The sequence below is a fragment of the Pseudophryne corroboree genome, chromosome 12 (genome assembly GCF_028390025.1).
Source record: "Pseudophryne corroboree isolate aPseCor3 chromosome 12, aPseCor3.hap2, whole genome shotgun sequence".
NCBI lineage: Eukaryota > Metazoa > Chordata > Amphibia > Anura > Myobatrachidae > Pseudophryne > Pseudophryne corroboree.
The window spans coordinates 105,453,699-105,474,430 of record NC_086455.1 but is presented as its reverse complement, the minus strand read 5'-3'; the positions used below and the strand labels follow the sequence as shown (position 1 = coordinate 105,474,430).

General features: G+C 45.4%; 1 protein-coding gene across 1 annotated transcript in view; it reads left to right on the top strand.

The window, feature by feature from the left end:
* TTC6 (tetratricopeptide repeat domain 6) overlaps positions 1 to 20,732 on the top strand; it is a 660,756-nt gene that overhangs the window by 292,430 nt on the left and 347,594 nt on the right. The window contains exons 10-12 of the mRNA XM_063947843.1: positions 3,757 to 3,831; positions 11,343 to 11,737; positions 14,943 to 15,417. Coding sequence (XP_063803913.1) covers positions 3,757 to 3,831; positions 11,343 to 11,737; positions 14,943 to 15,417 — 945 coding nt within the window. The remainder of the gene's footprint in view (positions 1 to 3,756; positions 3,832 to 11,342; positions 11,738 to 14,942; positions 15,418 to 20,732) is intronic.

Here is a 20,732-nt window from a genome sequence, read left to right as displayed (position 1 = left end):
ACAACCTTGGACAGTCACTCCAAATTAAACACAAAACACAATAGTACTGGAAGTACTGATACAGCGCTAAAAATAAATCTATGCAGACAGGTGTAAAGGATCAATCAACAATTTAATAAAAATTGAAAAATAAAAAATGAGTATAATAATGTCTAGATGACAATTGATAGGCACCAATGCACATAGAGAGCAGTTAAAAAGCCATGGCTCGTTTAAAAAGCCAAATAGAATCAGCAACAGGACAGGGATTTTCTAATATCCAGTGGTTGGTGGACCTCAATTTTCCTTTAACCATAAAAGATGTACGTCTCTCCACAAATAGTTACCAATCCTGGAGGTACAAATGCAGGCTTCCCTGATGATATCTCAGCAAATGAGGATGTAAGCACATCAGTTGAAGGGAAATGGGTTAGTCCTCCATTAGCAGTAGGATGGTTGTGGAAGAATGGTTCCAAGCTTCTTTAAAGGTCCACCGTCCAAATGATCCTGGATGATATGTGTCCCAGTGTCCAGCAAGTAGGTCCTTACGCGTTTCGCTGTCTTCAGGGGGCAGCTTTATCAAAGGTAAGTGCTCTCTAGTAAATGGGTAGAATGTGGTTAGTGCTGGTGTTTCGTATGAGGCCTTGAGTTTTTAGTTGCTGCTGGCCGGGATTCCTCAGCCGTTGATGTTCCTAGAATGGCTGTCCGTGGCCGGCTGTGTAGAATGCGGCTCTCCCCGCTGCGTCCAGAGGGAGGAAGGTGTAGCGGTGAAGCCGGGAAATTATGTCAGTCCGTGTCCGCCGGGTCTGCCGTGAGGCAGTCTGGTGCTCTCCTCTGAAGTACAACTTGCCTACCTTTCTAGGAACATCAACGGCTGAGTAATCCTGTGGACATTGGTAAGCTAGGGAAAGTTAGTTACCGACGCCGATACTCAAATATGACTACCACCAACCAATTTCTCTGCAAATGAGCTGCAAACATTTTGTTTTAAATCTTTTAATAATCACGTTTTTTTTTTACAGGTGCCACATTTAATTCATGCATCCATTTATTAATCATTTTCACATAGCGCTCGTTTTCACACTTATGTGACATTGACACTTATGTCAATGTTGCAGTAAACCTCACTAAATTCTCAATATTTTTCTAAATGTATTACATGATATTTGAGGTGGTGGTATGCCTCACTGATGTGTAGGGGCGGATTGGGATCAAAAACCAGCGGGGGAAATTTATGGAAGCAGACCTAGTAGGGGGTGGAGTCTGTCACGTAGGAGGGATTACTGCTCAGAAGGCCTGAGTAAATGTACACAAGGAAAGTGCACGCCATAGGCACACCGCAAAATTTTAGGGGTGTGGCTTCATGTGGAAGCTAAGCTCCGATCGCGGCAGTGGCCAGCATGAGGGATGACGGCGGCTACTGAGGGGACGTCCGGACCAGCCAAACGGAATCTGGTCCAGCGTCCCAATCCACCGCTGGTGACATGCATAATGAAATTGCACATCTACTGACCTTTCTCCTCCCCCTGCCATCGCAGGTCACATGGTTGTGATGTACGAGGTCCTTGGATCTAGCATCTGCCACAGGGTCACATCATTCCAGGGAGGAGTGACTAGTTCCCAGTAACAGGGACACCAGTGACTATGGGAGGTGTCAGTGATACAGCAGCCCCCTGTGGCACCCACACACTGCCTGAGACATACAGTAGACTCGCAGTGAACCTTCCTCCCCAAGGAGGGGCGGAGCCTAGGACAGGAAGTGGGCGGGACCTCTGGTGGAGGGGTTGGGGCCTCGGTCCAACAACTGCATGATGGTAGGTTACAGCAGCGGTGGGCCCATTTCTGTCACTGGCCAGAACATGTAGGTGCAGTGCTGCAGGTGGCTGTCATTCTTGGCGGTGGCTGCCGCGCTGCCCCACGCTCCCTCTTGATCTCTCCCTACGTCGGTGCAGTGTCGCGCGTGAGGGGATCTGCAAGGCGATTCCGTGTGCTGGATGACGTCATGACGGGGCAGGACCCCATGGGTGTAATGTGAACAGGGAGGGGGGGGGGGTGTGGAGACGATCCTCACATCAGAGCCAGTTACCGAGCGGAGTGCACAGCAGCAGCATAGATGATGATGCTGTACTCAGCTCTCCTTGGCTCCGGCTACACAGCCCAATCGCACCCGCTCCAGCCAGGCTGCGGATTACGCATGGATTATGCCAGCCGCAGGCAGGATGAGCCAGCCTGGCCAAAGTACAAATGTGACCAGCTTGCCGGGAACTCACATGGTATCCCGGTGGACCAATCCGCCCCTGCGTGATGTGTCACTCTGATGTTTCTGAAATAAATTTGCCTCACTGTATTAGTTTATATTATGACAAGTAGAATGTCTCACAGTAGCAAACGGGGGTGATAGAGTAGGGGATATCACCTAAGGAGGGAAAGCAAGTTTACCTTGCATAATGTGTATAAGGGGCTCTTTCTGGCATAATGTGTTTAAGGGGCTCTTCTGTTTCATAATGTGTATAAGGGGCTCTACTGTGATGTAACATGTATAAGGGGCTCTACTGAGACGTAATATGTATAAGGGGCTCTACTGTGATGCAACGTGTGTATTTTTACTGTGTGGTGTAATGTGTATAATCGGCACTACTGTGTGGCGTAACATGTATAAAGAGCACTGCTATGTGTACTGTGAATAACAGACACTACTGTGTGGTGTAATGTGAATAACAGACACTACTTTGCAGTGTAATTTGAAGTGGTACTATTCTGTGGTCACACCTCTTACCCATGAAGACATGCCCCTATGTTTTTGACCTGCGCCTTCCGTGCGCATTGTCCTTGTTTTAAATATCCAGGGGAGGGGGCACAAATTCTCTTCCTGGCACAGGGCACCAACATGTCTAGTTACATCTCTGCCTCCTTGCTAACGTCCATTGGCTTCATTTCCACTCCTGCACCAAAATTTCATCTAAAACATATTGCTTTGCAGAAAGTAATAGCAGGAGTTAGTCTGTGCAATGGCGTTCCATGCCAGGTAGGGCAGAAATGCCGAGATTTTTAAAATGAGACTAGGCAGTAGTGGGGGCACTTGTGTGATAGTACTTGCTTTGATTTCACTTTTTAAAATCATTTCAATATTGAACCGCTCTGAGCAGTCAGACGTCGGCATCATACTTATAAGTAGGAGTAATTTTACACATTACACCTTCCAGTTGGTCTTAAGCAAATAAGCAAATTTGCTTTTGCAGACTGGAACTGGTATTGCCCCCTCCACACAGCAAAAGACACCCATAAAACTAAAAGTACTCTTCACTCCTTTATCTATTCTCAATAACCTGGTGGGCGTACTCCATACATTGCAAGCAAAGTTATCACTCTGCTAAACTCCATCTGTTGGCGGTGGCAAACTGCTGCTCTTTCATAAATGCCGACATTTTGCGCTACAAGTGTATTTTCTGTGATGGAATCTAGTTGAACTTCCCACAAATCGATATGCATGCTACTTCTAAAAAGAGGTCTAATAATGTACTTCGTCAAACCCTCTATATAAATTGGGCCTAAATAATTAGAATCATATATGAGGCTACACCGGGAGCATTTTATGTGCAGTGCACATATTCTGTCTTTTCTGGAAAAAGTAAGTGCACTTCTAGTTATCTTCAAAGACCAGAAAGTTGGTGTGCGCTATTCGTGTTCTTAGTGGACCATGTAGACGCACTCTGCATCCACTATGCTTCATAAAAGAGGTTCAGCATCAGTAATATATCAATTTATTTTTACCTATAGGACAGAATTTTATCTCGGAGACAGAATTCATTTCCAGAAATCAGTTTTTCTTCTTCATTTGTTGGATCACTTAAGGTAAATTAAATTTTAAAAAATTCTGTTTTTTACTTTTATATCAAACAAGTTTAACTGAGTTGGTGCCAGTTTGATGCATTTTTGTGATAGCAACCAATTTTTCACATGTGAATGAAAGATTAGCAACCATTTTTTCACAGGTCAATGAAAGAGGCACTCAAAGGGTCAAAATGTGGTTGTTCTAATCCCCGGGAGTCCAGCAGAGCTCCCTAAAATTCAGAAGCATCCTGGGTAAAGTAGAGTCATTGGTGCAGGATTTGTGGTGCCCATGATTCCTAACGGGCACCCTACACCCAGAACGGACCACTTTTGCTGCCCCTCCTTTTACTTACTTATACTTACCCAAGCACCATCTTTCTGATGATATGTTTGGATAGGTGGCTCTGCCCAAGAGCTAACAAGGAGCATTTCCTTTCTTTTGTGCATGCACCATCTTTCTAAATATATAGCAGGAGTGACTAGATATAAGGTGGGACACTTCACACTGGTCCCCTCACCTCTTAAAATACCACTGTATGGCTGTTAGGGTCTCCTGCCCTGTGCTGCCACGTTGTCATGGCAACCGGGAGACAAGTGCTAGCGGAGTGGCCTGAGCGCAGCTGATACTCCGGTTCGGGTCTTTTGCTGTGCAGTGGTTACAGGCTTTGTGCACGGCAGGGGATCCGGTGCTGGTTTTTGTGCTCACAGTCTGTGAGGTCTGAGTGTGGCGTGGACAGCACCTGCTATATAAGGCCTCTTCTCAGGTTAAGCAGATGCTGCTGAATCTTTGTTGGTTAGTCAGTTCCTGAAAGTTAGCCAGTACTGTGTAGCTTTGTATTTGTTGTTACTTACTGCAAATAGGCCTTGGGGTTTGGTACTACACTCTGCCAATCCAGACCTAGCAGTAAAACTGGAGTCAGTCGTTTAACTTGCTGGGGTTCTTTTGCTACTCTGTGAACTTAGCAAGTTTGCGGCTGTATTCTCAGACTTGCCTGCCTAAATCCTTTCTCACTGTGCAAGGTGTTCAGGTATCAGTTTAGTGGCAGTAAGCTGAACCTGTGCACTGCAAGTGAGGATTAGGATTGTGGAGACTCTCCTTGTGTCTATCATTCCATCTCTGACCAAGGAGACACACCCGTTGGTAACCCTTTAGGGTTTTGCTGTTGCCCTTAGCAACAGCATTTCGGGTTCTCTACGTATTAAAACACAACATCTTGCTTTTTCCATCTGAGCATTCCTAATACTAGGGAGACACCCAGTTTCTTAGCCTCTGGGCTTCTCTGTTCACTTTGTGTTTATTTTGTTACCCTATCACCTTCTGTGTACGTAATGTCATATTCCCCAGTCTGTCTGTGAGTTCATTTGTTTTGCATCCCTATCCGTTCAGACACCAGTACATTCCTGCAGGCACTGGTGTGCATAACAGTTCAGACACCAGTACATTCCTGCAGGCACTGGTGTGCATAACAGTTCAGACACCAGTACATTCCTGCAGGCACTGGTGTGCATAACATATTCAGCAGCCAAATACTCCTGTTGAAATTTTGTGGGAATATGGAGCATACCCCTCAAAATACGTTGCAACAGGTGGTCGATCAGGTGCAGGTCCTGACTCGACAATTTAATGATTTATCCATTAAAATGCACACCTCCCAGGCCGCTGGCGGAGCTCCCGCAGCAGCAGCACCTTCAGGGGTTAAGGAGCCGAAAGTAAATCTCCCGGATCGTTTTTCTGGAGATCGCTCGCAGTTCTTTTGTTTCAAGGAGAGCTGCAAGCTATACTTCCGGCTTAGGCCTCAGTCTTCTGGGTCGGAGATTCAGCGGGTGGGCATAGTGATTTCCTTGCTACAAGGAGACCCACAGGTCTGGGCATATGGGTTGCAGCCTGACTGTCCGTCGCTTAAAAGTGTTGATGCTTTTTTTACGGCACTGGGCATGTTGTATGATGACCCTGACAAGACGGCCTCAGCCGAGGCTCAGATTTCGATCCTTAAGCAAGGGCGAAGGCCAGTTGAGGTTTACTGTACGGAGTTTCAGAGGTTGGCCCATGATACCCAATGGAATGACCCAGCCCTGAGACACCAGTACCGAAGAGGTCTTTCTAACCAGATAAAAGACCAACTGGTACAATATCCCTTGCCTGATAGCTTGGATCAGCTCATGCAGTTATCCATCCGGGTGGATAGACGGCTGAGAGGGCGTAGGCTTGAAAGGGAGACCGAGGTTTCCTTCTTTCCCAAGGGAACCTCAGACTCTGAGGAATTTTCCGAGGAGCCTATGCAGATTGGGGCTACCCGCCTCTCCTCGCGTGAGAAGACGCGGAGGAGACAGCAGGGGTTGTGTTTGTACTGTGGGAATAAAGGTCATGTGGTAGTATCATGCCCAGAAAAGCCGGAAAACTTCAGGGCCTGAGGGTGATGGGAAATATCCTGTCAGGCCAGAAGTCAGAATTTCCCAAGAAGACTTTTATCATTCCGGTGACCTTGAAGATCCTCGGTCAAACTGTCAAGACTGAGGCCTTTGTGGACAGTGGGGCCGACTGGGTTTTTATGGACCGCCAATTCGCCCTGAAACACTCTGTTCCCTTAGTACCCTTGGCATTGGAAATTGAGATTTGTGGGTTAAACGGGGAACCATTATCCCAAGGTAAAATTACCTCTTGCACTAGCCAGATTTCTTTGTTTATTGGAGCCACACACTCTGAAAAATTGTCCTTTTATGTGACTGTCTGTACTTTTGCTCCATTGGTGTTGGGGTTACCCTGGTTAAGGGCCCACAATCCTCAATTTGACTGGGTCTCTGGGGAGATTCTTAGTTGGGGTACTGATCGTTTCAGGAGTTGCTTGAGCCTTCCAGTCAGGCTCTCGCAGCTAAGTTTGCCAGGATTGCCAGGGTGTTATGCAGATTTTGCGGACGTGTTCTCCAAAAAAGTTGCAGAGGTACTACCTCCCCATCGCCCCTATGACTGTGCCATTGATTTGTTGCCGAATGCTAAGCTTCCCAAGAGCAGGTTGTACTCCCTGTCACGTCCTGAGACTCAGGCTATGGCAGAGTACATTCAGGAGAACTTGGCTAAGGGATTTATCAGACCTTCACAGTCTCCAGTTGGGTCGGGGTTCTTCTTCGTGGGTAAAAAGGACGGTTCGTTGCGACCCTGCATCGACTTCAGGGAATGGAACCGTATCACGATTAAAAACTCATACCCACTGCCTCTCATTTCGGTCTTGTTTGACCAGCTTCGTACTGCCACCATTTTTTCTAAGATTGACCTACGCGGGGCGTACAATCTAATCCGAATAAGAGAGGGGGATGAATGGAAGACTGCCTTTAATACCCACTCAGGGCATTATGAATATTTGGTGATGCCTTTTGGGCTCTGTAATGCCCCGGCAGTCTTCCAGGATTTCATGAACGATGTACTTAGGGAATATTTGGATAGATTCTTAGTTGTTTACTTAGATGACATCCTAATCTTCTCCCATTCCCTGGAGGAACATCGGAAGCATGTACGCTTAGTCCTCCAGAAACTCAGAGACCACCGGCTTGGGGCGAAGCTGGAGAAGTGCGAATTTGAAGTTCAGCAAATCGCATTTCTAGGATATATTATCTCCCCAGAAGGTTTCCAAATGGAGGGTTCCAAGGTACAGGCAGTCCTGGATTGGGTGCAGCCCACTAGTTTGAAGGCGCTTCAGCGTTTCCTGGGCTTTGCAAATTTTTATAGACGATTTATCGCTGGATTTTCGTCTATAGTGGCGTTCTTGGTGGCACTCACTAAGAAAGGGGCGGATGTTGCCCACTGGTCTTGTGAGGCTAAAGCGGCTTTTGCCCGTCTCAAAAGGGCATTTATCTCGGCCAAGGTGCTGCGACACCCAGATCCTGAGCGTCCTTTTGTGGTGGAGGTGGATGCCTCTGAGATGGGTATTGGGGCAGTGGTCTCTCAGATGGGAGTGTCTGATAATCGCCTTCATCCCTGTGCTTACTTTTCCCGTAAATTTTCGCCTGCCGAGATGAATTATGACGTGGGTAACCGGGATTTGTTGACTATTAAGGATGCACTCGAGGAGTGGAGACACTGGCTTGAGGGGGCTAAGTTTGTGGTCTCAATTCTCACCGACCATAAGAATCTGGCATATTTAGAGTCAGCGAAGCGTCTCAATGCCAGGCAGGCACGATGGGCTTTGTTTTTTGCTCGCTTTAATTTTTTGATAACATATCGCCCTGGGTCAAAAAACATCAAGGCTGATGCGCTCTCGCAGAGTTTTGCTCCAATCCAGGAGACCACCGAGGAGCCGTTGCCCATTGTGTCCCCATCATGTATTAAAGTGGGCATTACCCAGGACCTCTTGTCATTAGTCCTTAGAGCACAGGAGCAGGCTCCTCCAGACCTTCCGGTAGGTCTTTTGTTTGTGCCTCCTAGGTTAAGACAGCGAGTGTTCCTGGAATTCCATGCCAAGAAGTCGGCAGATCACCCGGGTATTGCCAGAACTCGGGAGTTGCTATCTAGGGCGGTGTGGTGGCCCTCGGTGGCTAAGGATGTGGGTCAGTGGGTTCGGGCATGTGACATCTGTGCCCGAAATAAGACTCCTAGAGGGGTTCCTGTTGGCCCATTACATCCACTCTCTATTCCATCTAAGCCATGGACCCACATTTCAATGGATTTTGTGGTGGACTTGCCCAAATTCTCGGGGATGACAGCCATCTGGGTTGTCGTTGACAGGTTTTCGAAGATGGCGCACTTCGTTCCACTGGTTGGGCTGCCATCGGCCAGACGCCTGTCTGAATTATTTATGCTGCATGTTGTGCGTCTCCACGGGTTGCCACTTGATGTGGTCTCTGACCGCGGATCCCAGTTTGTGGCCAAATTCTGGAGGGCATTTTGTTCCTATCTCCAGATTTCTGTCAGCTTGTCGTCAGGCTACCATCCGCAGTCTAATGGGCAGACTGAAAGGGTGAACCAGTCCTTGGAGCAGTTCCTCAGGTGTTATGTCTCCAAGTGTCAGACTGACTGGGTTGCTCATCTGTCCATGGCGGAGTTTGCCTATAACAACGCGGCTCACTCTGCTACAGGGATCTCTCCCTTCCTTTGTGTGTATGGGCATCATCCTAAGGCCAATTCTTTTGACCCCCTGGACTCCATGCCTGGTGGTTCCTCTGTGGTTTCGGTCCTTACAGGTATTTGGAGGAAAGTGAAGAAAGCCCTTGTGTCTGTGTCATTAGTGACCAAAAGGGTTTTTGATAAGCGGAAAAGACCCTGCAGCTTCAAATTAGGAGACTTCGTCTGGTTGTCTACCAAGAATTTGAAGTTGAGACAGCCATCTCATAAGTTAGGCCCCCGGTTCATCGGCCCTTATAAGATCACCAGGGTTATCAATCCGGTGGCATTTCAGTTAGATCTGCCCCGTTCTTTGGGTATCAATAAAACATTTCATTGTTCCCTTTTAAAACGGGCGATTAGTAATCCTTCTTCCAGTGGAAGACCTTCCCCTCTTCTGATACGTGGCCAGAGGGAGTTTGTTGTTGAAAGGATTCTTGACTCCAAGATGGTTCGGGGTCGGCTGTCATTTTTGGTGCACTGGAAGGGGTATGGCCCGGAGGAGCGGTCATGGGTGCGCAGTTGTGATCTTCATGCCCCCAGACTGATACGCTCTTTCTTCTCGCAGTTCCCCGATAAACCCGGTGGTAGGGGTTCTTTGACCCCTCGTCAGAGGGGGGGTACTGTTAGGGTCTCCTGCCCTGTGCTGCCACGTCGTCATGGCAACCGGGAGACAAGTGCTAGCGGAGTGGCCTGAGCGCAGCTGATACTCCGGTTCGGGTCTTTTGCTGTGCAGTGGTTACAGGCTTTGTGCACAGCAGGGGATCCGGTGCTGGTTTTTGTGCTCACAGTCTGTGAGGTCTGAGTGGGGCGTGGACAGCACCTGCTATATAAGGCCTCTTCTCAGGTTAAGCAGATGCTGCTGAATCTTTGTTGGTTAGTCAGTTCCTGAAAGTTAGCCAGTACTGTGTAGCTTTGTATTTGTTGTTACTTACTGCAAATAGGCTTTGGGGTTTGGTACTACACTCTGCCAATCCAGACCTAGCAGTAAAACTGGAGTCAGTCGTTTAACTTGCTGGGGTTCTTTTGCTACTCTGTGAACTTAGCAAGTTTGCGGCTGTATTCTCAGACTTGCCTGCCTAAATCCTTTCTCACTGTGCAAGGTGTTCAGGTATCAGTTTAGTGGCAGTAAGCTGAACCTGTGCACTGCAAGTGAGGATTAGGATTGTGGAGACTCTCCTTGTGTCTATCATTCCATCTCTGACCAAGGAGTTTACTGCCACACCCGTTGGTAACCCTTTAGGGTTTTGCTGTTGCCCTTAGCAACAGCATTTCGGGTTCTCTACGTATTAAAACACAACATCTTGCTTTTTCCATCTGAGCATTCCTAATACTAGGGAGACACCCAGTTTCTTAGCCTCTGGGCTTCTCTGTTCACTTTGTGTTTATTTTGTTACCCTATCACCTTCTGTGTACGTAATGTCATATTCCCCAGTCTGTCTGTGAGTTCATTTGTTTTGCATCCCTATCCGTTCAGACACCAGTACATTCCTGCAGGCACTGGTGTGCATAACAGTTCAGACACCAGTACATTCCTGCAGGCACTGGTGTGCATAACAGTTCAGACACCAGTACATTCCTGCAGGCACTGGTGTGCATAACAATGGCGTAGGGCAGGGCTGGCCAAACCGGTCCTCGAGATCTACCAACAGTTCATGTTTTCCAGGCCTCCTGGAGATCTGTAGAATTGTCAGTTAGGAATGATTGCAGCACATCTTAATTAGTAATGACTACACCTGTGCACCAGTTAGGTGGTCTGGAAAATGTGAAGTGTTGGTAGATCTCGAGGACCGGTTTGGCCAGCCCTGGCGTAGGGGGTTATATTTAGACGATAGACCACACTGGGTGGATTATACACATTTTGTTAAAAAAAAAAAAAAGTCCCCAAGGGTGTTTTTACTATAGATTGTAAGCTTGTGAGCAAGGCCATTTTACCTCTTTGCATAGCTCGTTTTATTACTGTTTTGTTCCCAATTGTAAAACACAGTGGAATATAATGGTGCTATATAGGTAAATGTTAATAAATAATGTAAATAAATAATTTTAACTTTGCAGTATAATTCTGATTTACCATGTGACATGGATTCATGTAAGAAACAAATCTCTGGAGACCTATGAAAATGGCAGGGGCTAGGGTGACTGAGGCTAAACTAGAACACAGGTGTCCAAAGGCGAGCCCAAGGAGGACTGGCCCCTCCCGTGGAGCATAAGGGAGGATAATGACTGTAGAAGAGCAAGGGTTAATTTTCAACATCCAGTGTATTTAAGCTAACATATGTACATCTAATACATTTCCTATATAAAAAAGTTCATTTCCTCTGTAATATAATGCCATTTATATCAATGTAATCCTGCTTACTGTACACACCTATAATGATCAATAAAATAAGCATATATTGTAAAGTAAGATTTTTTAATAATTGCTTTCACCCCTTCCCAGAAATCACTGTCAAACTCTGCACCAGACTTATCTGTCTACAGGGACCCTACATGTCATCTTTCATCTGACTTTCAAACAAGTATGAAAGAGCTTGCAATGTGGAGACAGCAGAATTCCCAGTCACCAAAATCTCTAGCAGTTAGTCTTGAAGTGCACGTTGAAGTGGCTGAAGTAAAAATCCCTGACACTCTGTCAGAAAATTCTGCAGGGACGACCTTGCTTATGGAGAAAGGAAAACAGTTCTTACCTTCAGAGTCTGGCGTTGTCCCAAAAACATCCTTGAATCATGTCACTCATTATAAGAAGATTGCTAAGAACAAAAAGCAACTCTTAGGTCCCCTGAAGTTGCAGATTATTTTGCAGGAGCTGAACCAACCTCCTCAGGCTATTAAAAGGTTAGTTATTATAATGCAGTGCTTTCATGTCTCATGGATGCATCTTTAATTTCTGATCTAAATTATTCCAACACACAGTACATTGTATTGTATTATCCGACTTAAAGTTAATGAGATAGAGTACCTGCCACAGCCCAAGGTTATAAGAAATGTACTAACTTGAGCAGTGTTCTCATTGCATCACACTTTCCATGCCACTTAAGTGTTGATATTCTAGGTCTGACATGCAGCAATGCACATGCCCAGTTGTTGAGTGCACCAAATGGGGCCAAATGAGTGCGACTCAAACTTCCTAAACTCTATAACCAAATATCCCACATTTATAGCCCTACAGCAAGTATATTATTGCCAAATCCTTACTTTCTTTTATTGTGGTTCTCCTGCTGCTGGTAGAAAGAATGACAATAATGTACTCTTGTTAGTGCCATGACTAGACATTTTGGTGCCGTGTGCCAGAAAGAGAATTGGTGCCCCCTCCCCATATTCGAAACAGGAAATGCACCAACAATAAAGGGGCGTGACTTCGTGGGGAATGGGTGTGACCAGATAATAATACCAATTTGCATTACACCACACAATAGTACCCCTTATACAAGTTACACCAAACAGCAGAGACCATTTTACACAATGCTCAACAGTGGAACCCTTTATAAACATTACATCACAGTAAAGCCACTCCTCAACCCTCCTCCACATCATCATCATTCCTCCTCCACATTCCTTCTCTTCCACATCCCTCCTCCTCTACATCATCATCATCATCATCATCATCATCATCATCATTCCTCCTCCTTTGTTCATCATCATTCCTCCTCCTCCTCCTCCTCCTCACCATCATCATATTATACACACTGATCCAGTTTGCTGTCAGACATCAGCATAAGGGATATAGTAGACATAGTGAATTAATTGAAAACTCTGCAGTATACACAAATGTTGACAGCACAAATGACCTATAAAAGATAGTATACACAATCAGGCTAGGGAGAGCTCGCTCACATTCACATACTCACCTCAGATGTCGCACAGCTCGGACTTGTCCCCTCCCCATGATCTCTGTCTCAGCACACACGACACAGTGGGGGACATTCCGAGTTGATCGCACGTAGCAACTTTTTGCTGCTCGTGCGATCAACCAACGCCGCCTATAGGGGATTGTATTTTACCATAGCAGGGCTGCGATCGCTTCTGCAGCCCTGCTATGCTAAAAAAGTTTTGTGTAGAACAAGACTAGGCCTAGACATACTTAACCTGTGCTACGATGAACCGCTGGGTGCGAACGGGTCTGAATGACCCCCCAGTGTTCTGCCAGGAAAGAAAGTGGCAGAACACTGGGGGGTGTCAAGAATGGTTCCCTCTGCTGGGGCCGCTCTGGATCTTCAGTCTTCTTGAGAAGACAGAGATGGAGGGGCCCGATGTAATGTGTAAAGGTAGCGGTATGCCCGGCATAGAAGGAGCTGGCCATTTGCCACTATTACACATTGCAGCGGGCCAGAGCCGGCCCTAGGCATAGGCAAACTAAGCAAATGATTTGGGAATTTGGTATGCCTAGGGGCAAAGAAGGTTTGGGTAAGTCTGTACAGGATCAATCTTGAGCTAGGTTGCTCTGTTGCTATTATTGATGTATATATGTATATAACCAACATAAGGCTACAATTATCAATATATATCATTGGCACTAGGTTGGTGGCGCTCCCAGAAAATAGTTCAGTAAACTAACTAGAAAAGGTACTGATTCTTGTGTAGACACAAAAGCCAAGAGAAAAAGAAAGATTATATGTCTATTCTGGGGCACACTTAATAATTGATATAAACAATATATCTGTTAAAATATCCAATTTATTTAAATCACTATAAAAAGAACGGTGGGGGACGACAAATAATTTTTCATTATACATGCAGATTAGAGCGCAAAGGCTCAAGGAGCGAAAATATGTCTGTGGTCTGGTGTAGATCTCTTCTTCCTGACGAGTTCAGATATAACCCTCCCAAATGAAGTTGATAAATAATAGGGAAGAGAATGTACACCTGGCTCTACCTTGTATCATTGTTGTGTGCCTTATATTAAATAGAACATTTGATATTTCAAGGAATTAGAGGTCTTATGTCACAGGTTTGGATAAAAATACCATGTATAAGGGCATTAATAATGTGTGGCATATGTAAGGACTTCTATATGTGTATAAGGGCATTAATAAAGGTTGGCATAATCTGTAAGGTGCATTATGTTTATAAGGACATTAATAATGTGTTTATTATGTGTTAGGGGCATTACTGTGTGGTATTATGTGTATAAAGGCATTACTAATGTGTGGCATTATGTATATAAGGTGCTCTACTGTGTGGTGTTACGTATAGAAAGGGCACTATTGTGTGGTGTAATGTGAATAAAGAGCAATATGGTGTGGTGTAATGTGAATAAGGGGCACTACTGTGACCAGTAACGTTTATAAGGTAAAGTGGTACTACTGTGTGATGTAACATGAAGAAGGGACACTATCGCATGATAAAATATGAATAAAGTTGCACTACTGTGTGGTGTAATTTGAATTGGGGGCACTATTGTGTGGCCACACCCCTTCCCAGCAAGAACACGCCCCTTTTTGAGCTGTGCGCCGAATGTGTGCACTGTTCCAATTTAAAATATAGGGGCTAGGATCACCAAAATAAGGACTGCTATGGGTGAGGGGTGATGGTGCTGGGAAAAAAGTACAGGGTCAGAGATGGAACTAGCAGCAGTGCTACGGGGCACCAGCCAAAGTCTTGCCTAGGGCATCATATTGGTTAGGGCCAGCTCTGCAGCAGGCAGTACACAAAAAGCAGTGCATTGAAAGGGGATAACAGGGGTATGCAGCAGGCTGCGCCCACAGAGCAAATGCGCTAAGTGTCGCACACCTTTGGCACCACCTTAGTTACAGCCCTGACTCTTGTAGCTATATGCCTGCAGTATTTTTTTCTTTTTTTATAAATGCGTATCACCCTTAATAACAAAACTTGTCTCACTGTGTGTACACTGCTGACAGAAAGTCAATTTGGCCTATTGTAAATATGGTTTCAATCACACAATTACTAAAAGCATGGTGGTATTGAACTGTGATTGACATTGTACTCACACTGCAATGGTCTGTATTGCCCAACCTAATTATAACCTAAATATGATGACATTGTAGCTATCATTAAATACAACAATTTCATTCCTTTATAGATCCAGATCACTGGTTAGAACACACGTCCGTGTGAGTTCTACTCGGCGCTTACGGAGCTTGAGTCTCCCACGTCAACTAGATTTTTCAAGATTCTTGAACACACATGGAGGTATCCAGGCTGGTATGAATGTTCGTGAGTCGGTGAGAGACATATGGAATAAATGGTTTGATGAGGTTTTTCCACCGAGTCGGGCTTCAGTGGATGAGGAAAAACAGTATTATCATATGAATGACACCATTCATGCTGAGCCAGATACAAAGGAGGAAAAATCATGGGCAGTAGGCTTGGATGTCATACCCCCTGTTTTGGTAGAGGACCCAACAGCATCAGTGCAAGATGTGGAAAGAGAGATCTCATATTTGACTACTCTGATAGAAGAACAAGACATACCTTCTGCATTCCACTACTGCAGAAGAGGTGCCCTCAATAGAAAGCTTGGCAATATCACACTCGCCCTTCAAGATTTAGATATGGTGAGAAGACAAAATATGTTGTAAATTGTGTACTAGAAGTCCATAAGTAAGTGAGTTAACTTATGGGTTACATTGTCAAAGGTGTCATTTCTGGTACCTTACCCTTATTGCTGGTTGTATAAAGAACTGATAATCTAGGTTCTCTAGTGAAGCAAACACATAATGTTTTTATGGAGGTGTATATTATTATTACTATTATTATTATCCTTTATTTATATGGCGCCGCAAGGGATCTGCAGCGCCCAGTTACAGAGTACATAAACAGATGAGCACAACAAGAAAAAAGTGACATATCGTTCAAGACAATATAGGACAAGTACAGGGTATATAAAAATGGCTGCACCAGCAGACGACACTGGAATAATTATTAGGGTGGCAGAAAACCAAGGAATCTGGTGCCATCGAAGAAGATGGTTTAAGTAAGACAATGAATGGCACATGAGGGAAGAGGGCCCTGCTTAGGACAGTTTACATTGTAAAGCCAGGTACACATTAGATGCAAACAACATGATGTCTCTTACGATTTCCCTTGAACTCCCTGGAACTCCTGGGCAAACGATATTGTGCGTACACAAACGACACTACAGAATTTTTAAGTATAGAGATTACTAGGTAACAATGGTGATCAGCATAACACTGGTGGGCAGCATCATAACAGTAAGTGGGCAGCAGTGTAAAAATTAAGTGGCATACATTGGTGGGCATGAGCATATAACATTGGTGGGCAGCGGTGTAAAAATAGTGTGGCATACATTGGTGGGCAGCAGCATAATTAAGTTGGCAGCAGTATTGGGTGGCATACTTTGGGTGGCCATCATCACTGGTGGGCAACAGCAACAGTGGTAGGCAGCAGCATACAACATTGGTGGACATGTGGGCAGCACTGTATGCATACCAAAACGTTCATAGTGATAAAAATGCTGCATCCTCTCTCATCACTGTTAGCGACATTTTTGAAAATTGAGTTGCTTGTACAGATGACTGAGGACGTCGCTAGCGAGCCGTGGCAGTGTGCATTGCTAGTGATATAGGGGGCTGTTCAGAGATGGATTCAGACAGCTAAAAATTACGGACGATTTTCTGCCACCTGCACATGTACAGCGACCGATTGACAGGCGTGTTCAGGGGCGGCGACGTAGCGTTTGGGGAGAGTGGAGCAGCAAAATGTAAGCGTGTCATGGCCATTTTGGGGGGGGGGGGGATGATGTTGCCTGTGTTTCCTGCGATTGGAAACATAGTGCCGCTGCTCCTGCATATGCAGCTTGGCCAGGTTCTGAAAATGATCCAGGGCCTATTGTGAGAAGCTGGGGAGGTGTGACCATTACTGTATGGGTGTGAGTAGTGCCATGTGGGCAATATCTTCCAAAATGCATAAACGTATCAGTCCCATTATCTTCCTAAATTATATTGTAAAAGTAGAAAATTGCAAACATTCCTCTTGAAAATAGAAACACAATTGTAATACTTATAATGTGCCTGGGCACATCATGCTGTCATGATGATGGTTTTATTTATTTGTGGAGGCCTATTGTTAATATGGCCATGTATGGTGGTCACTTTGGACTACATTATTAGATGGTCATGTGCTCTATAATATTTATGTTGTTATGGTGGGTTGGCCTTAAAACATTCAGCAGTGCACTTCTCTCTTATCTAAATTTGTGTGATTTCTTTAAATTTAAACCCAAAACTGATGGAAGTAAGGGTGGTCAGGTCTGCAGGTGCTATTCCTCCTCCTGAGACCACAAGGTGTGCATAGGGGGCAGGGTGGGGTATGGGGGAAAGGTACAGTGAAGCCTCTTTCCAGTCAAATCCAAGGATTTTCTTGGTCTAAATTAATTGATTGGGGGATATATTATCTTGGATCTTGTAATTATTTACATTTAATTATTTTTCCTTTGGCTTTTACTGTACTAACATTTCTGGCACAAAGCTTTCTTGCATTTAATAGTGCATATTTCCCACTGTGGTTGTACTCCATCCATCTATCCTAACACTGAGTGGTACATTTACTAAAGCTTCTAAAACACAGAATTGATGATGTTGCCCATAGCAACTGTTTTGTTCATATGTTTGTAAATCCAGTCATCAGGACACAGAGACATGCGAGTTCACTGCTGTGCTGTTTATTCCATCACCAACTCCAGACACATTGCACACTGGACCACCCACTTCCCAGCATCCCCCTGGTCCTAGGGACCATCACTGAAGGCTTACACATATTACTAAGGGAGTGTCTACAAATATTAAGCATTCTAATACACTAACATCACATCCTATTTTCTTTAAAGATAAGCCCTGTACGCTTCAATGCAACAATTAACAACGTCATATTAAGAACATCATCTAATACATTTCAATGAGTCTCTCAGGTCTGCATCTTTCCCTTTTGGGTCTTTCATACACAGTCTGTGTTTCGTCTACCATGTTGGACCTTTCCAGAAACGTAGTTTGTTCACCATTATCAGGATCATCATAAATGCCAGATGAAGGGTATTCTTCAGTCATGTTGTCTTCATTATGGTTAGGTTCAGATCTTTAATCCACCCGATTTCTTCTTACTTCCGTTCCATGCTCTGTACGTATAGTATAAGATCTTGGTGCTACTTGTGCTTGCACAATACCTTTCTGCACCCAAATACCTTTCTCGTGATCTCTGAGACGGACTTGGTCACCCGATTTTAGATCAGATAAGCATTTTATTCGCCTGTCATGGAACAGTTTCAGTTTCGCCTGTTGACGTTCCTTACTCAGTCTGACCAACGCTGAGTTATGTGTATTAAGCAGTTCATCATGTATCGGGAGATTTGCTCTAATCCTCCTTCCCATCAGCATTTGTGCAGGAGAAAGTCCATTCTGTAAAGGTGTACTGCGGTAGATTAAAAGACTTTTGTAGAAATCTTCTTTACCTTCTTGAGCTTTTTTCATGAGACTCTTTACAGTTTTTACTGAACTTTCCACCAACCCATTTGAGCGTGGATAGTGGGGACTTGACGTAGTATGGACAAATTCCCACTCATCAGCAAATTGTCTAAATTCAGCACTGGAAAACTGAGGACCATTGTCAGTGAACACTTCCATAGGAACACCATGCCTTGCAAATATTGACTTCATGCAATTGATTACGGCTTTACTAGTAGTTGTATGTAGTGTCTTCACCTCAGGGTAGTTAGAGTAATAATCAGTCACAACAATGTATGTTTTCCCATTACAATCAAACAAATCTGCGCCAACTTTCTGGTACGGTCTCTCTTACACTGCGTGAGGACTCAGTGGCTCGACCTGTTGTTTCGGTCTATACGTAAGACATAATTCACATGTAGCTGTAGTCTGTGCTATGTCTTGGTTCATTCTTGGCCAATACATAACTTCACGCGCTCTCCGCTTACATTTTTCTTCTCCTAAGTGGCCTTCATGTATCTTGCACAGCATAGTTTTTCTCTAACGTCCTAAGTGGATGCTGGGACTCCGTAAGGACCATGGGGATTAGCGGCTCCGCAGGAGACTGGGCACAACTAAAGAAAGCTTTAGGACTACCTGGTGTGCACTGGCTCCTCCCACTAAGACCCTCCTCCAGACCTCAGTTAGATTCTTGTGCCCGGCCGAGCTGGATGCACACTAGGGGCTCTCCTGAGCACCTAGAAAGAAAGTATATTTAGGTTTTTTATTTTCAGTGAGATCTGCTGGCAACAGACTCACTGCAGCGAGGGACTAAGGGGAGAAGAAGCGAACCTACCTAACAGGTGGTAGTTTGGGCTTCTTAGGCTACTGGACACCATTAGCTCCAGAGGGATCGACTGCAGAACCCGACCTTGGTGTTCGTTCCCGGAGCCGCGCCGCCGTCCCCCTTACAGAGCCAGAAGCACGAAGAAGGTCCGGAAAATCGGCGGCAGAAGACTTCGGTCTTCACCAAGGTAGCGCACAGCACTGCAGCTGTGCGCCATTGCTCCTCATGTACACCTCACACTTCGGTCACTGATGGGTGCAGGGCGCTGGGGGGGGGGGGCGCCCTGAGGGCAATAAATAACACCTTGGCTGGCAAAATATACATCATATATAGTCCCAGAGGCTATATAGATGTAAAATTACCCCTGCCAGTATCACAGAAAAAGCGGGAGAAAGTCTGCCGAAAAGGGGGCGGGGCTTCTCCCTCAGCACACTGGCGCCATTTTCTCTTCACAGTGCAGCTGGAAGACAGCTCCCCAGGCTCTCCCCTGTAGTTTTCAGGCTCAAAGGGTTAAAAAGAGAGGGGGGGCACTAAATTTAGGCGCAATATATGTATACAAGCAGCTATTTGGGGAAAAATCACTCAGTTATAGTGTTAATCCCTGCATTATATAGCGCTCTGGTGTGTGCTGGCATACTCTCTCTCGGTCTCCCCAAAGGACTTTGTGGGGTCCTGTCCTCAGTCAGAGCATTCCCTGTGTGTGTGCGGTGTGTCGGTACGGCTGTGTCGACATGTTGGATGAGGAAGGTTACGTGGAGGCGGAGCAGAGGCCGATAAATGGGATGTCGCCCCCTGTGGGGCCGACACCAGAGTGGATGGATAGGTGGAAGGTATTAACCGACAGTGTCAACTCCTTACATAAAAGGCTGGATGACGTAACAGCTGTGGGACAGCCGGCTTCTCAGCCCGCGTCTGCCCAGGCGTCTCAAAGGCCATCAGGGGCTCAAACAACGCCCGTTACCTCAGATGGCAGACACAGATGTCGACACGGAGTCTGACTCCAGTGTCGACGAGGTTGAGACATATACACAATCCACTAGGAACATCCGTTACATGATCTCGGCAATGAAAAATGTGTTACGCATTTTCTGACATGAACCCAAGTACCACATAAAAGGGGTTTTATTTTTGGGGAGAAAAAACAGCCACTGTTTTGTTCCCCCATCAGATTAATGAATGAAGTGTGTAAAGAAGTGTGGTTTCCCCCGATAAGAAACTGGTAATTTCTAAAAAGTTACTGATGGCGTACCCTTTCCCGCCAGAGGATAGGTCACGTTGGGAGATATCCCTTAGGGTGGATAAGGCGCTCACACGTTTGTCAAAAGGTGGCACTGCCGTCTTAGGATATGGCCACCTTGAAGGAACCTGCTGATAAAAAGCAGGAGGCGATCCTGAAGTCTGTATTTACACACTCAGGTTATATACTGAAACCTGCAATTGCCTCAGCATAAATAGTGCTGCTACAGCGTGGTCTGACACCCTGTCAGATAATATTAATACGCTAAGACAGGGATAATAATATTTGCTAACATTGAGCATATTTAAGACGTTGTCTTATATATAAAGAATGCACAGAGGGATATTTGCC